This window comes from Pseudophryne corroboree, chromosome 3 (genome assembly GCF_028390025.1).
Source record: "Pseudophryne corroboree isolate aPseCor3 chromosome 3, aPseCor3.hap2, whole genome shotgun sequence".
Taxonomy (NCBI): Eukaryota; Metazoa; Chordata; class Amphibia; order Anura; family Myobatrachidae; genus Pseudophryne; species Pseudophryne corroboree.
In genome coordinates this window covers 58,774,255-58,792,023 of record NC_086446.1, presented here as the reverse complement: position 1 = coordinate 58,792,023, position 17,769 = coordinate 58,774,255, and the positions used below count along the sequence as shown (strand labels likewise).

Genomic DNA, 17,769 nt, shown 5'->3' with positions numbered 1-17,769 from the left:
TGTAATGACGGACCTGCTGGACACTGTCTGTCAGCACTGCAGACTCCTAAAGTAAGCTACTAGTATCAAGAAGATAGAAAATAAAAATAAACCACGGGTAGGTGGTATACAATTATGGATGGACGAGCGACTGCCGACACAGAGGTAGCTACAGCCGTGGACTACCGTACTGTGTCTGCTGCTAATATAGACTGGATGATAATGAGATAAAATTAAAATATATATATATATCACACTAGTACTGCAGCCGGACAGGTATATATTATGTAATGACGGACCTGCTGGACACTGTCTGCAGAATGCGTTTATAAAAACACCACACGACGAGTGTTTAACTTTTTCAGGCAGACAATCACAATATACTGGTGGTCAGCAGACAATCACAATACTGGTGGTCAGTGGTCACTGGTCAGTCACACTGGCAGTGGCACTCTGGCAGCAAAAGTGTGCACTGTACTTAAAATATGTACTCCTGCTATAACTGCTCCCCAGTCTCCCCCACAATTAAGCTGTGTGAGCAGTGAGCACTCAGCAGTCAGATAATGATATACAGTATATGATGCAGCACACTGGGCTGAGCACAGATATGGTATGTGTGACTGTGTCACACTGTGTATCGTTTTTTTTCAGGCAGAGAACGGATTCATTAAACTGGTGGCACTGGTCACTGCCACTGGTCACACTATCAGCAGCAAGTAGTACTCCTCATATATTATGCTCCCCAAAATTTGTGTCTCTCTCTCTCTAGTACTATTAGTCACTCTAAACGGAGAGGACGCCAGCCACGTCCTCTCCCTATCAATCTCAATGCACGTGTGAAAATGGCGGCGACGCGCGGCTCCTTATATAGAATCCGAGTCTTGCGATAGAATCCGAGCCTCGCGAGAATCCGACAGCGGGATGATGACGTTCGGGCGCGCTCGGGTTAACCGAGCAAGGCGGGAAGATCCGAGTCTGCCTCGGACCCGTGTAAAAAGGCTGAAGTTCGGGGGGGTTCGGATTCCGAGAAACCGAACCCGCTCATCTCTAGTTTTTTGGGGACTGTCCCGCTGTCCTACCCGCGGGCCGCAGTGTCCCGCAGTGGGGGGGGGGGGAGGGGGCAGTTGGGAGTCTCTGTGTCTCGTATCACTGGATACAGAGGGAGAGGGGGCATGCCAGCGGCTCACAGAGCGCTGGGCATGCCCCCTCAGTGACGAAAACGGGGGCGTGGCTCACGATCGCTGGTCCTCCCGCAAAGCCACGCCCCTTTCCTTAGGTCACACCCCTTTTTTGGGAGCGCACGCGGCATCGCCGCGCGTGTATCCCTCTTTAGGGAACTGTAAAGTTGGGAGGTATGTGTACGTGTGACCGATCACGACGTGTGTATGATGTCATACATGCAGAGAGAGGAGCTGGGACATGTACAGGTGTAAACATGAGATTTCTAGTGTACTTTATCATAGTATTTTATTAATTTTGTATAACATCCACCTACTTCAAATTCAAATCAGGTGTGTGTGTGTGTGTGTGTGCGCGTGTGTATGTGCGTGTGCGTGTGTGTGTGTGTGGGTTGGGGGGGTTTGGGGGGAAAGTGTTATTTTAAGTACAGTGTAAAACATCTATCTTCTGCAATCATGGCTGGGGGGGAAGCACACACTGGTGATATATCAATATGCTATTATACTCTCTTTGAAGTACTATCGTGTATGGGAGATGCCTGCTACAATGAGTGGGGCACTGATATGTAATACGGTAATACCTACAGTCACACTGACTGAGGGGTGTAATAATGGGTATTATAAGGGATGAGGGACCTGCTAGGTTGCTGCAATCAATAAGGGGAGAGGCACTTATATCTAATGCAGTCAACACTAATGTGACTGGGTGTAATATTAAGTATTACAAGATATTGGCACCTGCGTTATATATCAGTAGAGATTTGCATCAGACCATTTTTGCTGGTTTTTGTTAAAATTCATCGTCCAGTTCTGGTTTTGGATTCGTGTTTGGATTTTGGCCGTGATTGGTTTTGGTTTTGGATTTCCCCCCATAAATTGACCAAAAAAACCCCCCACTAAAATTGTAGAATTTGGGCCTTTTTTATTCCTAGGGTATTGTTAACCTCAATAACATCCATTTCTACTCAATTCCAGTCAATTGTGACACCCTTACATCTGGGTTATTCATATACAATGCAGTCAGTGAGTGAGGGGGGATAATAATGAGTATGTTAGGTGATGGGGATTTCTGCAATCAGTAAAGCCTGGGTCACTCCTATACAATGCAGTCAGTGAGTAAGGGCAGAGCCGTCTTAACAGCAGTGTAGGCCCCTGGGCACAGCAATGCACTGGGGCCCCTAACCACCCATCAGCAGCAGGGATCGGGGGTGGTATCAGTGTTAGCTTTGATGTCCCGCGGGTGGAAGGTCCTACAGAACAGTCTTCTGTTCAACATGTAGGACCTGGAGCAATAATTTCTGCTAATTATTCCTTTACTGCACAGATAGAGCGTTAGGGAGAACACTAAACTGTAGAATGTGGGACATTGTGCTGAATGAAGGGGCCCTGGTACATGACTTCCAAGGTGGTAGGGGGTGTCTAATACGCAAGGAAGGGTCGATAGTGGAGTGGGCTTAATATTCATCATTTTCTGGTGGGAGGGCAGCTTGCTTGACTGCAGATATATCCAGTTCCTGGAAACAGATTTCTTAGTTTTAATAGGATAAAAAAAAACTAGAGAGTCCCACCTTTCAGGAGATACTGGGAACTTGGGGATCAGACTTCAGGAGCCTGAGCAATCCACCAACGAAAATATAAAACTGCATATTAGGCGTGTGGAGCTGGAGCAGGGACCGGCTGCTGGAAGGCTGATACCTCTGGTTCTGGGCATAGTAGAGACAAGCTGCCAGTGTCCACCAAAAGGGGAGAGTCTCAGCTTTTGAAATATGTACTCAGAAAACCTTTACGTCAGAAAAGACCCGAGATATCTGTCTGGGAAGTCAAATTAGCAGGCAAGGATGGGGACCACTACTTTGAAGTCGGATATCTTTGGTTTCCAAGGGCCGATTTTCAAAAATCTGGTACCCCTGGAAAGAGGGGACCCTCAGCTATCATCCTAGAGCCCGATTACCCCTGGGGCCCTTGGGCAAGAGCCCATTGAGCCCATACGTAAAGACGGCCCTGAGTAAGGGTGTAATAATGCGGTATGGGAACCTGCTACAGTCAGTGAGGGAAGTGGTGTAATAATGGGGTATGGGAACCTGCTACAGTCAGTGAGGTAAGTGGTGTAATAATGGGGTATAGGGACCTGCTACAGTCAGTGAGTGCGGGTGTAATAATGGGGTATGGAGACCTGCTACAGTCAGTGAGGGAAGTGGTGTAATAATGGGGTATGGGGATCTGCTACAGTCAGTGAGTGAGGGTGTAATTATGGGGTATGGGGACCTGCTACAGTCAGTGAGGGAAGTGGTGTAATAATGGGAAATGGGGACCTGCTACAGTCAGTGAGTGAGGGTGTAATTATGGGGTATGGTGATCTGCTACAGTCAGTGAGGGAAGTGGTGTAATAATGGGGTATGGAGACCTGCTACAGTCAGTGAGGGAAATGGTGTAATAATTAGAGATGAGCGGGTTCGGTTTCTCTGAATCCGAACCCGCCCGAACTTCATGTTTTTTTTCACGGGTCCGAGCGACTCGGATCTTCCCGCCTTGCTCGGTTAACCCGAGCGCGCCCGAACGTCATCATGACGCTGTCGGATTCTCGCGAGGCTCGGATTCTATCGCGAGACTCGGATTCTATATAAGGAGCCGCGCGTCGCCGCCATTTTCACACGTGCATTGAGATTGATAGGGAGAGGACGTGGCTGGCGTCCTCTCCATTTAGATTAGGGTTGAGAGAGAGAGAGAGAGAGATTGACCTGAGGCTGTGATACTGTAGAAGAGAGTGCAGAGTTTAGTGACTGACGACCACAGTGGCCACCAGACACAGACAGTGCAGTTGTTTGTTTTATTTAATATATCCGTTCTCTGCCTGAAAAAAACGATACACACAGTGACTCAGTCACATACCATATCTGTGTGCACTGCTCAGCCCAGTGTGCTGCATCAATGTATATATATATATCTGACTGTGCTCAGCTCACACAGCTTATAATTGTGGGGGAGACTGGGGAGCACTGCAGTGCCAGTTATAGGTTATAGCAGGAGCCTGGAGTACATAATATTATATTAAAATTAAACAGTGCACACTTTTGCTGCAGGAGTGCCACTGCCAGTGTGACTAGTGACCAGTGACCTGACCACCAGTATATATAATATTAGTAGTATACTATCTCTTTATCAACCAGTCTATATTAGCAGCAGACACAGTACAGTGCGGTAGTTCACGGCTGTGGCTACCTCTGTGTCGGCACTCGGCAGCCCGTCCATAATTGTATATACCACCTAACCGTGGTTTTTTTTTCTTTCTTTATACATACATACTAGTTACGAGTATACTATCTCTTTATCAACCAGTCTATATATTAGCAGCAGACACAGTACAGTGCGGTAGTTCACGGCTGTGGCTACCTCTGTGTCGGCACTCGGCAGCCCGTCCATAATTGTATATACCACCTAACCGTGGTTTTTTTTTCTTTCTTTATACATACATACTAGTTACGAGTATACTATCTCTTTATCAACCAGTCTATATTAGCAGCAGACACAGTACAGTGCGGTAGTTCACGGCTGTGGCTACCTCTGTGTCGGCACTCGGCAGCCCGTCCATAATTGTATATACCACCTAACCGTGGTTTTTTTTTCTTTCTTTATACATACATACTAGTTACGAGTATACTATCTCTTTATCAACCAGTCTATATTAGCAGCAGACACAGTACAGTGCGGTAGTTCACGGCTGTGGCTACCTCTGTGTCGGCACTCGGCAGCCCGTCCATAATTGTATATACCACCTAACCGTGGTTTTTTTTTCTTTCTTTATACATACATACTAGTTACGAGTATACTATCTCTTTATCAACCAGTCTATATATTAGCAGCAGACACAGTACAGTGCGGTAGTTCACGACTGTGGCTACCTCTGTGTCGGCACTCGGCAGCCCGTCCATAATTGTATATACCACCTAACCGTGGTTTTTTTTCCTTTCTTTATACATACATACTAGTTACGAGTATACTATCTCTTTATCAACCAGTCTATATATTAGCAGCAGACACAGTACAGTGCGGTAGTTCACGGCTGTGGCTACCTCTGTGTCGGCACTCGGCAGCCCGTCCATAATTGTATATACCACCTAACCGTGGTTTTTTTTTCTTTCTTTATAGTCATACTAGTTACGAGTATACTATCTCTTTATCAACCAGTCTATATTAGCAGCAGACACAGTACAGTGCGGTAGTTCACGGCTGTGGCTACCTCTGTGTCGGCACTCGGCAGCCCGTCCATAATTGTATATACCACCTAACCGTGGTTTTTTTTTCTTTCTTTATACATACATACTAGTTACGAGTATACTATCTCTTTATCAACCAGTCTATATTAGCAGCAGACACAGTACAGTGCGGTAGTTCACGGCTGTGACTACCTCTGTGTCGGCACTCGGCAGCCCGTCCATAATTGTATATACCACCTAACCGTGGTTTTTTTTTCTTTCTTTATACATACATACTAGTTACGAGTATACTATCTCTTTATCAACCAGTCTATATATTAGCAGCAGACACAGTACAGTGCGGTAGTTCACGGCTGTGGCTACCTCTGTGTCGGCACTCGGCAGCCCGTCCATAATTGTATATACCACCTAACCGTGGTTTTTTTTTCTTTCTTTATACATACATACTAGTTACGAGTATACTATCTCTTTATCAACCAGTCTATATATTAGCAGCAGACACAGTACAGTGCGGTAGTTCACGGCTGTGGCTACCTCTGTGTCGGCACTCGGCAGGCAGTCCGTCCATAATTGTATACCACCTAACCGTGGTTTTTTTTTCTTTCTTCTTTATACATACATAGTTACATAGACATCTCTTTATCAACCAGTCTATATTAGCAGCAGACACAGTACAGTACGGTAGTTCACGGCTGTGGCTACCTCTGTGTCTGCACTCGGCAGGCAGTCCATAATTGTATACTAGTATCCATCTCCATTGTTTACCTGAGGTGCCTTTTAGTTGTGCCTATTAAAATATGGAGAACAAAAATGTTGAGGTTCCAAAATTAGGGAAAGATCAAGATCCACTTCCACCTCGTGCTGAAGCTGCTGCCACTAGTCATGGCCGAGACGATGAAATGCCAGCAACGTCGTCTGCCAAGGCCGATGCCCAATGTCATAGTACAGAGCATGTCAAATCCAAAACACCAAATATCAGAAAAAAAAGGACTCCAAAACCTAAAATAAAATTGTCGGAGGAGAAGCGTAAACTTGCCAATATGCCATTTACGACACGGAGTGGCAAGGAACGGCTGAGGCCCTGACCTATGTTCATGGCTAGTGGTTCAGCTTCACATGAGGATGGAAGCACTCAGCCTCTCGCTAGAAAAATGAAAAGACTCAAGCTGGCAAAAGCAGCACAGCAAAGAACTGTGCATTCTTCGAAATCCCAAATCCACAAGGAGAGTCCAATTGTGTCGGTTGCGATGCCTGACCTTCCCAACACTGGACGTGAAGAGCATGCGCCTTCCACCATTTGCACGCCCCCTGCAAGTGCTGGAAGGAGCACCCGCAGTCCAGTTCCTGATAGTCAGATTGAAGATGTCAGTGTTGAAGTACACCAGGATGAGGAGGATATGGGTGTTGCTGGCGCTGGGGAGGAAATTGACCAGGAGGATTCTGATGGTGAGGTGGTTTGTTTAAGTCAGGCACCCGGGGAGACACCTGTTGTCCGTGGGAGGAATATGGCCGTTGACATGCCAGGTGAAAATACCAAAAAAATCAGCTCTTCGGTGTGGAGGTATTTCACCAGAAATGCGGACAACAGGTGTCAAGCCGTGTGTTCCCTTTGTCAAGCTGTAATAAGTAGGGGTAAGGACGTTAACCACCTCGGAACATCCTCCCTTATACGTCACCTGCAGCACATTCATAATAAGTCAGTGACAAGTTCAAAAACTTTGGGTGACAGCGGAAGCAGTCCACTGACCAGTAAATCCCTTCCTCTTGTAACCAAGCTCACGCAAACCACCCCACCAACTCCCTCAGTGTCAATTTCCTCCTTCCCCAGGAATGCCAATAGTCCTGCAGGCCATGTCACTGGCAATTCTGACGAGTCCTCTCCTGCCTGGGATTCCTCCGATGCATCCTTGCGTGTAACGCCTACTGCTGCTGGCGCTGCTGTTGTTGCCGCTGGGAGTCGATGGTCATCCCAGAGGGGAAGTCGTAAGCCCACTTGTACTACTTCCAGTAAGCAATTGACTGTTCAACAGTCCTTTGCGAGGAAGATGAAATATCACAGCAGTCATCCTACTGCAAAGCGGATAACTGAGGCCTTGACAACTATGTTGGTGTTAGACGTGCGTCCGGTATCCGCCGTTAGTTCACAGGGAACTAGACAATTTATTGAGGCAGTGTGCCCCCGTTACCAAATACCATCTAGGTTCCACTTCTCTAGGCAGGCGATACCGAAAATGTTCACAGACCTCAGAAAAAGACTCACCAGTGTCCTAAAAAATGCAGTTGTACCCAATGTCCACTTAACCACGGACATGTGGACAAGTGGAGCAGGGCAGGGTCAGGACTATATGACTGTGACAGCCCACTGGGTAGATGTATGGACTCCCGCCGCAAGAACAGCAGCGGCGGCACCAGTAGCAGCATCTCGCAAACGCCAACTCTTTCCTAGGCAGGCTACGCTTTGTATCACCGCTTTCCAGAATACGCACACAGCTGAAAACCTCTTACGGCAACTGAGGAAGATCATCGCGGAATGGCTTACCCCAATTGGACTCTCCTGTGGATTTGTGGCATCGGACAACGCCAGCAATATTGTGTGTGCATTAAATATGGGCAAATTCCAGCACGTCCCATGTTTTGCACATACCTTGAATTTGGTGGTGCAGAATTTTTTAAAAAACGACAGGGGCGTGCAAGAAATGCTGTCGGTGGCCAGAAGAATTGCGGGACACTTTCGGCGTACAGGCACCACGTACAGAAGACTGGAGCACCACCAAAAACTACTGAACCTGCCCTGCCATCATCTGAAGCAAGAAGTGGTAACGAGGTGGAATTCAACCCTCTATATGCTTCAGAGGTTGGAGGAGCAGCAAAAGGCCATTCAAGCCTATACAATTGAGCACGATATAGTAGGTGGAATGCACCTGTCTCAAGCGCAGTGGAGAATGATTTCAACGTTGTGCAAGGTTCTGATGCCCTTTGAACTTGCCACACGTGAAGTCAGTTCAGACACTGCCAGCCTGAGTCAGGTCATTCCCCTCATCAGGCTTTTGCAGAAGAAGCTGGAGACATTGAAGGAGGAGCTAACACGGAGCGATTCCGCTAGGCATGTGGGACTTGTGGATGGAGCCCTTAATTCGCTTAACAAGGATTCACGGGTGGTCAATCTGTTGAAATCAGAGCACTACATTTTGGCCACCGTGCTCGATCCTAGATTTAAAGCCTACCTTGGATCTCTCTTTCCGGCAGACACAAGTCTGCTGGGGTTGAAAGACCTGCTGGTGACAAAATTGTCAAGTCAAGCGGAACGCGACCTGTCAACATCTCCTCCTTCACATTCTCCCGCAACTGGGGGTGCGAGGAAAAGGCTCAGAATTCCGAGCCCACCCGCTGGCGGTGATGCAGGGCAGTCTGGAGCGACTGCTGATGCTGACATCTGGTCCGGACTGAAGGACCTGACAACGATTACGGACATGTCGTCTACTGTCACTGCATATGATTCTCTCAACATTGATAGAATGGTGGAGGATTATATGAGTGACCGCATCCAAGTAGGCACGTCACACAGTCCGTACTTATACTGGCAGGAAAAAGAGGCAATTTGGAGGCCCTTGCACAAACTGGCTTTATTCTACCTAAGTTGCCCTCCCACAAGTGTGTACTCCGAAAGAGTGTTTAGTGCCGCCGCTCACCTTGTCAGCAATCGGCGTACGAGGTTACATCCAGAAAATGTGGAGAAGATGATGTTCATTAAAATGAATTATAATCAATTCCTCCGCGGAGACATTGACCAGCAGCAATTGCCTCCACAAAGTACACAGGGAGCTGAGATGGTGGATTCCAGTGGGGACGAATTGATAATCTGTGAGGAGGGGGATGTACACGGTGATATATCGGAGGGTGATGATGAGGTGGACATCTTGCCTCTGTAGAGCCAGTTTGTGCAAGGAGAGATTAATTGCTTCTTTTTTGGGGGGGGTCCAAACCAACCCGTCATATCAGTCACAGTCGTGTGGCAGACCCTGTCACTGAAATGATGGGTTGGTTAAAGTGTGCATGTCCTGTTTTGTTTATACAACATAAGGGTGGGTGGGAGGGCCCAAGGACAATTCCATCTTGCACCTCTTTTTTCTTTTCTTTTTCTTTGCATCATGTGCTGATTGGGGAGGGTTTTTTGGAAGGGACATCCTGCGTGACACTGCAGTGCCACTCCTAAATGGGCCCGGTGTTTGTGTCGGCCACTAGGGTCGCTAATCTTACTCACACAGTCAGCTACCTCATTGCGCCTCTTTTTTTCTTTGCGTCATGTGCTGTTTGGGGAGGGTTTTTTGGAAGGGACATCCTGCGTGACACTGCAGTGCCACTCCTAGATGGGCCCGGTGTTTGTGTCGGCCACTAGGGTCGCTAATCTTACTCACACAGCTACCTCATTGCGCCTCTTTTTTTCTTTGCGTCATGTGCTGTTTGGGGAGGGTTTTTTGGAAGGGACATCCTGCGTGACACTGCAGTGCCACTCCTAGATGGGCCCGGTGTTTGTGTCGGCCACTAGGGTCGCTAATCTTACTCACACAGCTACCTCATTGCGCCTCTTTTTTTCTTTGCGTCATGTGCTGTTTGGGGAGGGTTTTTTGGAAGGGCCATCCTGCGTGACACTGCAGTGCCACTCCTAGATGGGCCCGGTGTTTGTGTCGGCCACTAGGGTCGCTAATCTTACTCACACAGCTACCTCATTGCGCCTCTTTTTTTCTTTGCGTCATGTGCTGTTTGGGGAGGGTTTTTTGGAAGGGACATCCTGCGTGACACTGCAGTGCCACTCCTAGATGGGCCCGGTGTTTGTGTCGGCCACTAGGGTCGCTTATCTTACTCACACAGCGACCTCGGTGCAAATTTTAGGACTAAAAATAATATTGTGAGGTGTGAGGTATTCAGAATAGACTGAAAATGAGTGTAAATTATGGTTTTTGAGGTTAATAATACTTTGGGATCAAAATGACCCCCCAAATTCTATGATTTAAGCTGTTTTTTAGTGTTTTTTGAAAAAAACACCCGAATCCAAAACACACCCGAATCCGACAAAAAAAATTCGGTGAGGTTTTGCCAAAACGCGTTCGAACCCAAAACACGGCCGCGGAACCGAACCCAAAACCAAAACACAAAACCCGAAAAATTTCAGGCGCTCATCTCTAGTAATAATGGGGTATGGGAATCTGCTACAGTCAGTGAGGGAAGTGGTGTAATAATGGGGTATGGGGATCTGCTACAGTCAGTGAGGGAAGTGGTGTAATAATGGGGTATGGGGATCTGCTACAGTCAGTGAGTGAAGTGGTGTAATAATGGGGTATGGAGACCTGCTACAGTCAGTGAGGGAAGTGGTGTAATAATGGGGTATGGGGATCTGCTACCGTCAGTGAGGGAAGTGGTGTAATCATGAGGTATGGGGATATGCTACAGTCGGTGAGTGAGGGTATAATATTGGGGTATGGGGACCTGCTACAGTCAGTGAGGGAAGTGGTGTAATAATGGGGTATGGGGACCTGCTACAGTCAGTGAGGGAAGTGGTGTAATAATGGGAAATGGAAACCTGCTACAGTCAGTGAGTGAGTGTGTATGTAATAATGGGGTATGGGGACCTGCTACAGTCAGTGAGTGAGGGTGTAATAATGGGGTATGGGGACCTGCTACAGTCAGTGAGGGAAGTGGTGTAATAATTAGGGATGAGCGGGTTCGGTTCTCTGAGAACTGAACCCTACCGAACTTCACACCCTGAGCCCGAATCCAAGCCCGGCTCTGGACTTCCCGCCAGACTCGGAAATCAGACCGAGGCAAAATGTCATAATCCCGCTGTTGGAATCTCGCATGTTTTGGAATCCATATAAGGAGCCGCGCGTTGCCACCATTTTCACTCCAGTCCTGGAGAGTGTAGTGAGAGGACGTGTCTCTCTCCTCAGTGTCTGTCTGTGCGGGAAAGTGATGTGGCGACCTGCTCTATCTTATGTGTGTCATTCCAGTGCTGTCTTGTGCTGCATCAGTCCAGTGGTGGTGTCTTGTGCTGCATCAGTCCAGTCACAGTGGTGGTGTCCTCTGCTGCCATATGTCCAGTACTGCTGTATAAGTCCAGTCCAGTGCAGGGGTGCTGTGTTGTCCTGCATCAGTCCAGTGGTGGTGTCACTGTGCTGCCATAAGTCCAGTGATACTGCAGTATAAGTCAAGTGGTACTGCCGTATAAGCCCATTGATACTGCCGTATAAGTCCAGTGATACTGCCGTATAAGTCCAGTGATACTGCCGTATAAGTCCAGTGGTGCTGTCCTGTATATTATTTACTCCATATAAAGGGGTTATTAATATTTCATCCAAATAATTTTACAGGGTTTGCCCTGTGTAGTTTAGGGGAACGCTCTTTTGTGCCGCATATTGTGTTATATAACTCTGTCCAAATAAAAGGGTTATTATTATCCAAATTATTTTTACAGTCTTTGCCATATGTGTGTGGTTTAGGGGTACACTCTCCTGTGCCACCAATATTGTGCATGTATTACATCTGTGCAAATTCCAGCATGTCCCATGTTTTGCACATACAATTAATTTGGTGGTGCAGATTTTTTTGAGAAATGACAGGGGCGTGCAGGAGATGCTGTCGGTTGCCCGAAAAATTGCGGGCCACTTTCGACATTCAGCCACTGCGTTCCACTCCTAGATGGGCCAGGTGCTTGTGCCGCACACTTGTGTCGCTTAGCTTAGTCATCCAGCAACCTTGGTGCAACTTTTAGGCCTAAAAACAATATTGTGAGATGTGAGGTGTTCAGAATAGACTGGAAATGAGTGGATATGAATGATATTGAGGTTAATAATACCATAGGATTAAAATGACCCCCAAATTCTGTGATTTTAGCGATTTTTATGTTTTTTTCAAAAATCATCCAGATCCAAAACCAAAACACAAAACACGAAAAGTGCCTGCCGCACATCTCTAGTAATAATGGGGTATGGGGACCTGCTACAGTCATTGAGGGAACTGGTGTAATAATGGGGTATGGGGACTTGCTACAGTCAGTGAGGGAAGTGGTGTAATAATGCGGCATTGGGACCTGCTACAGTCAGTGAGGGAAATGGTGTAATAATGGGGTATGGGGACCTGCTACAGTCAGTGAGGGAAGTGGTGTAATAATGCAGCATTGGGACCTGCTACAGTGCAGTCAGTGAGGGAAGTGGTGTAATAATGTGGTATGGGGACCTGCTACAGTCAGTGAGGGAAGTGGTGTAATAATGGGGTATAGGGGACCTGCTACAGTCAGTGAGAGAAGTGGTGTAATAATGGTGTATGGGGATCTGCTACAGTCAGTGAGGGAAGTGGTGTAATAATGGGGTATAGGGGACCTGCTACAGTCAGTGAGGGAACTGGTGTAATAATGGGGTATGGGGACTTGCTACAGTCAGTGAGGGGAGTGGTGTAATAATGGGGTTAGGGGATCTGTACAGTCAGTGAGGGAAGTGGTGTAATAATGGGGTATGGGGATCTGCTACAGTCAGTGAGGGAACTGGTGTAATAATGGGGTATGGGGACTTGCTACAGTCAGTGAGGGGAGTGGTGTAATAATGGGGTTAGGGGATCTGTACAGTCAGTGAGGGAAGTGGTGTAATAATGGGGTATGGGGACCTGCTACAGTCAGTGAGGGAAGTGCTGTAATAATGGGGTATGGGGATCTGCTACAGTCAGTGAGGGAAGTGGTGTAATAATGGGGTATGGAGACCTGCTACAGTCAGTGAGGGAAGTGGTGTAATAATGGGGTATGGGGATCTGCTACAGTCAGTGAGGGAAGTGGTGTAATAATGGGGTATGGAGACCTGCTACAGTCAGTGAGGGAAGTGGTGTAATAATGGGGTATGGGAACCTGCTACAGTCAGTGAGGGAAGTGGTGTAATCATGAGGTATGGAGACCTGCTACAGTCAGTGAGGGAAGTGGTGTAATAATGGGGTATGGGGACCTGCTACAGTCAGTGAGGGAAGTGGTGTAATAATGGGAAATGGGGACCTGCTAGTCAGTGAGTGAGTGTGTATGTAATAATGGGGTATGGGGACCTGCTACAGTCAGTGAGTGAGGGTGTAATAATGGGGTATGGGGACCTGTTACAGTCAGTGAGGGAAGTGGTGTAATAATTAGGGATGAGCGGGTTCGGTTCTCTGAGAACTGAACCCTACCGAACTTCACACCCTGAGCCCGAATCCAAGCCCGGCTCTGGACTTCCCGCCAGACTCGGAAATCAGACTGAGGCAAAATGTCATAATCCCGCTGTCGGAATCTCGCAGGTTTTGGAATCCATATTAGGAGCCGCGCGTTGCCACCATTTTCACTCCAGTCCTGGAGAGTGTAGTGAGAGGACGTGTCTCTCTCCTCAGTGTCTGTCTGTGCGGGAAAGTGATGTGGCGACCTGCTCTATCTTATGTGTGTCATTCCAGTGCTGTCTTGTGCTGCATCAGTCCAGTGGTGGTGTCTTGTGCTGCATCAGTCCAGTCACAGTGGTGGTGTCCTCTGCTGTCATATGTCCAGTGCTGCTGTATAAGTCCAGTCCAGTGCAGTGGTGCTGTGTTGTCCTGCATCAGTCCAGTGGTGGTGCCACTGTGCTGCCATAAGTCCAGTGATACTGCCGTATAAGTCCAGTGATACTGCAGTATAAGTCAAGTGGTACTGCCATATAAGTCCAGTGATACTGCCGTATAAGTCCAGTGATACTGCCGTATAAGTCCAGTGATACTGCCGTATAAGTCCAGTGGTGCTGTCCTGTATATTATTTACTACATATAAAGGGGTTATTAATATTTAATCCAAAAAATTACAGTCAGTGAGGGAACTGGTGTAATAATGGGGTATGGGGACTTGCTACAGTCAGTGAGGGAAGTGGTGTAATAATGCGGCATTGGGACCTGCTACAGTGCAGTCAGTGAGGGAACTGGTGTAATAATGGGGTATGGGGACTTGCTACAGTCAGTGAGGGAAGTGGTGTAATAATGCGGCATTGGGACCTGCTACAGTGCAGTCAGTGAGGGAAGTGGTGTAATAATGTGGTATGGGGACCTGCTACAGTCAGTGAGGGAACTGGTGTAATAATGGGGTATGGGGACTTGCTACAGTCAGTGAGGGGAGTGGTGTAATAATGGGGTTAGGGGATCTGTACAGTCAGTGAGGGAAGTGGTGTAATAATGGGGTATGGGGACCTGCTACAGTCAGTGAGGGAAGTGCTGTAATAATGGGGTATGGGGATCTGCTACAGTCAGTGAGGGAAGTGGTGTAATAATGCGACATTGGGACCTGCTACAGTGCAGTCAGTGAGTGAAGTGGTGTAATAATAGGGTATGGGAACCTGCTACAGTCAGTGAGGGAACTGGTGTAATAATGGGGTATGGGGACGTGCTACAGTTAGTGAGGGGAGTGGTGTAATAATGGGGTTAGGGGATCTGTACAGTCAGTGAGGGAAGTGGTGTAATAATGGGGTATGGGGATCTGCTACAGTCAGTGAGGGAACTGGTGTAATAACGGGGTATGGGGACTTGCTACAGTCAGTGAGGGGAGTGGTGTAATAATGGGGTTAGGGGATCTGTACAGTCAGTGAGGGAAGTGGTGTAATAATGGGGTATGGGGATCTGCTACAGTCAGTGAGGGAAGTGGTGTAATTATGGGGTATGGGGATCTGCTACAGTCAGTGATGAAAGTGGTGTAATAATGGGGTATGGGGATCTGCTACAGTCAGTGAGAGAAGTGGTGTAATAATGGGGTATGGGGATCTGCTACAGTCAGTGAGGGAAGTGGTGTAATAATGGGGTATGGAACCTGCTACAGTCAGTGAGGGAAGTGCTGTAATAATGGGGTATGGGGACCTGCTACAGTCAGTGAGGGAAGTGGTGTTATAATGGGGTATGTGGACCTGCTACAGTCAGTGAGGGAAGTTTTGTAATAATGGGGTATGGGGACCTGCTACAGTCAGTGCGGGAGATGGTGTAATAATGGGGTATGGATACCTGCTACAGTCAGTGAGGGAAGTGGTGTAATAATGGGGTATGGGAACCTGCTTCAATACATACACTTATCTAAATTAGAGGTGAGGGGTCATGGTGTAATCAGTGAAGGGGGAAAGTTTTATACTGTAATAGAATATAACGGGGAAAGCAACAAATAATGTAAGTGGCATAACTCAGGAATGAAAATATTGGCCCTCATTCCGAGTTGTTCGCTCACTAGCTGCTTTTAGCAGCTTTGCACACGCTAAGCCGCCGCCTACTGGGAGTGAATCTTAGCTTTGCAGAATTGCGAATGAAAGATTTGCATAATTGCGAACAGAATAGCGTTTAGAAATTTCTTTGCAGTTTCGAGTAGCTCGAGACTTACTCTGCCACTGCATTCAGTTCAGTCCTTTTCGTTCCTGGTTTGACGTCACAAACACACCCAGCGTTCGCCCAGACACTCCTCCGTTTCTCCAGCCACTCCCGTGTTTTTCCTAGAAACTGCAGCGTTTTTTCAAACACACCCATAAAACGGACAGTTTCCGCCCAGAAACACCCATTTCATGTCTATCTCACTCCGATCACCAGAACGAAGAAATATCTTCGTTAAGCCGTGAGTAAAATACCAAACTTTTTAGCAAATTTTCTTGGCGCAGACGCACTGCGAACATTGCGCATGCGCAGTTTGCGACTTATCGCATCGATGCGAAGAAAACTAACGAGCGAACAACTCAGAATGAGGGCCATAGTGCTATGTATTCTATGAGAAAGGGGGCCCTAAATCAATATCTTGATTAGGGCCCCATGATGTCTAAATCTATCTCTGGGGAGATTCATCAAATCTACTACAGCGGACAAGGGGAAAAGATGCCCATATCAACCAGATTGTAGCTATAATTTTATATAATGCCCTAGATAAATTATAGAAGCTGATTGGTTGCCATCAGTGATTTCTACATTTGTACTCTTTAGAAGTTTTGATACATCTCCCTCTAATTACCACAACAGTTCCATGGCGGAACTTCTCTTTATTATGGAATCAAATCATCTTACTGCTAATGATAATGGATCTGTCACTCACCTTTTGATGAAAAAATGCCCATCATGCAGGAGACAGTGTGATTCTACTCTGTGTATCCTAGTAGGGAATAAAAAACAGCTTCATCAGGATAAATAACAGTTACTGTGATAAATGTATATCACCACAGAGAGTGCATGCATAGAACCAGTATTGGAAACTAGTGATGAGCGGGTTCGGTTCCTCGGAATCCGAACCCGCCCGAACTTCAGCTTTTTTTACACGGGTCCGAGCGACTCGGATCTTCCCGCCTTGCTCGGTTAACCCGAGCGCGCCCGAACGTCATCATCCCGCTGTCGGATTCTCGCGAGGCTCGGATTCTATCGCGAGACTCGGATTCTATATAAGGAGCCGCGCGTCGCCGCCATTTTCACACGTGCATTGAGATTGATAGGGAGAGGACGTGGCTGGCGTCCTCTCCGTTTATAGAGAAGAGTTAGAGAGACACTATTTAGTAAGTTTGGGGAGCATTAGGAGTACTACTACTTGCTGATAGACTGTATATCTGACTTGTGGGGGAGACTGGGGAGCAGTTAGAGAGCAGGAGTACATATTAAGTACAGTGCACAATTTTGTGGCCAGAGTGCCACACTGCCATTGTGACCACACTGACCACCAGTATATTGTGATTGTCTGCTTAGGAGTACTACTTGCTGATAGTGTGACCAGTGACCTGACCACCAGTTTAATTAATCCGTTCTCTGCCTGAAAAAAAACGATACACAGTGTGACACAGTCACATACCATATCTGTGCTCAGCCCAGTGTGCTGCATCATATGTATTGTAATACTGTATATCATTAATTATTATCTGACTGTGCTGAGTGCTCACTGCTCATACAGCAATTGTGGGGGAGACTGGGGAGCAGTTATAGCAGGAGTACATATTTTAAGTACAGTGCACACTTTTGCTGCCAGAGTGCCACTGCCAGTGTGACCAGTGACCACTGACCACCAGTATATTGTGATTGTCTGCTGACCACCAGTATATTGTGATTGTCTGCCTGAAAAAGTTAAACACTCGTCGTGTGGTGTTTTTATAAACGCATTCTGCTGACAGTGTCCAGCAGGTCCGTCATTACATAATAAATAATTAAATATATACCTGTCCGGCTGCAGTACTAGTGATCATATATATATATATATATATATATTAATTTCATCTCATTATCATCCAGTCTATATTAGCAGCAGACACAGTACGGTAGTCCACGGCTGTAGCTACCTCTGTGTCGGCAGTCGCTCGTCCATCCATAATTGTATACCACCTACCCGTGGTTTTTTTCTTTCTTTCTTTCTTCTTGATACATACTACTCTAGTAGCTTA

General features: G+C 47.0%; 1 protein-coding gene across 2 annotated transcripts in view; it reads right to left on the bottom strand.

Annotated features, from left to right (window-relative positions):
- Window positions 1-17,769, bottom strand: part of LOC135054721 (NACHT, LRR and PYD domains-containing protein 12-like) — a 411,740-nt gene that overhangs the window by 359,250 nt on the left and 34,721 nt on the right. For both annotated transcript variants that reach the window (XM_063958010.1, XM_063958009.1), the window contains one exon: window positions 16,446-16,502. In XM_063958010.1, coding sequence (XP_063814080.1) covers window positions 16,446-16,470 — 25 coding nt within the window. In that variant the 5' untranslated portion in view covers window positions 16,471-16,502. The remainder of the gene's footprint in view (window positions 1-16,445; window positions 16,503-17,769) is intronic.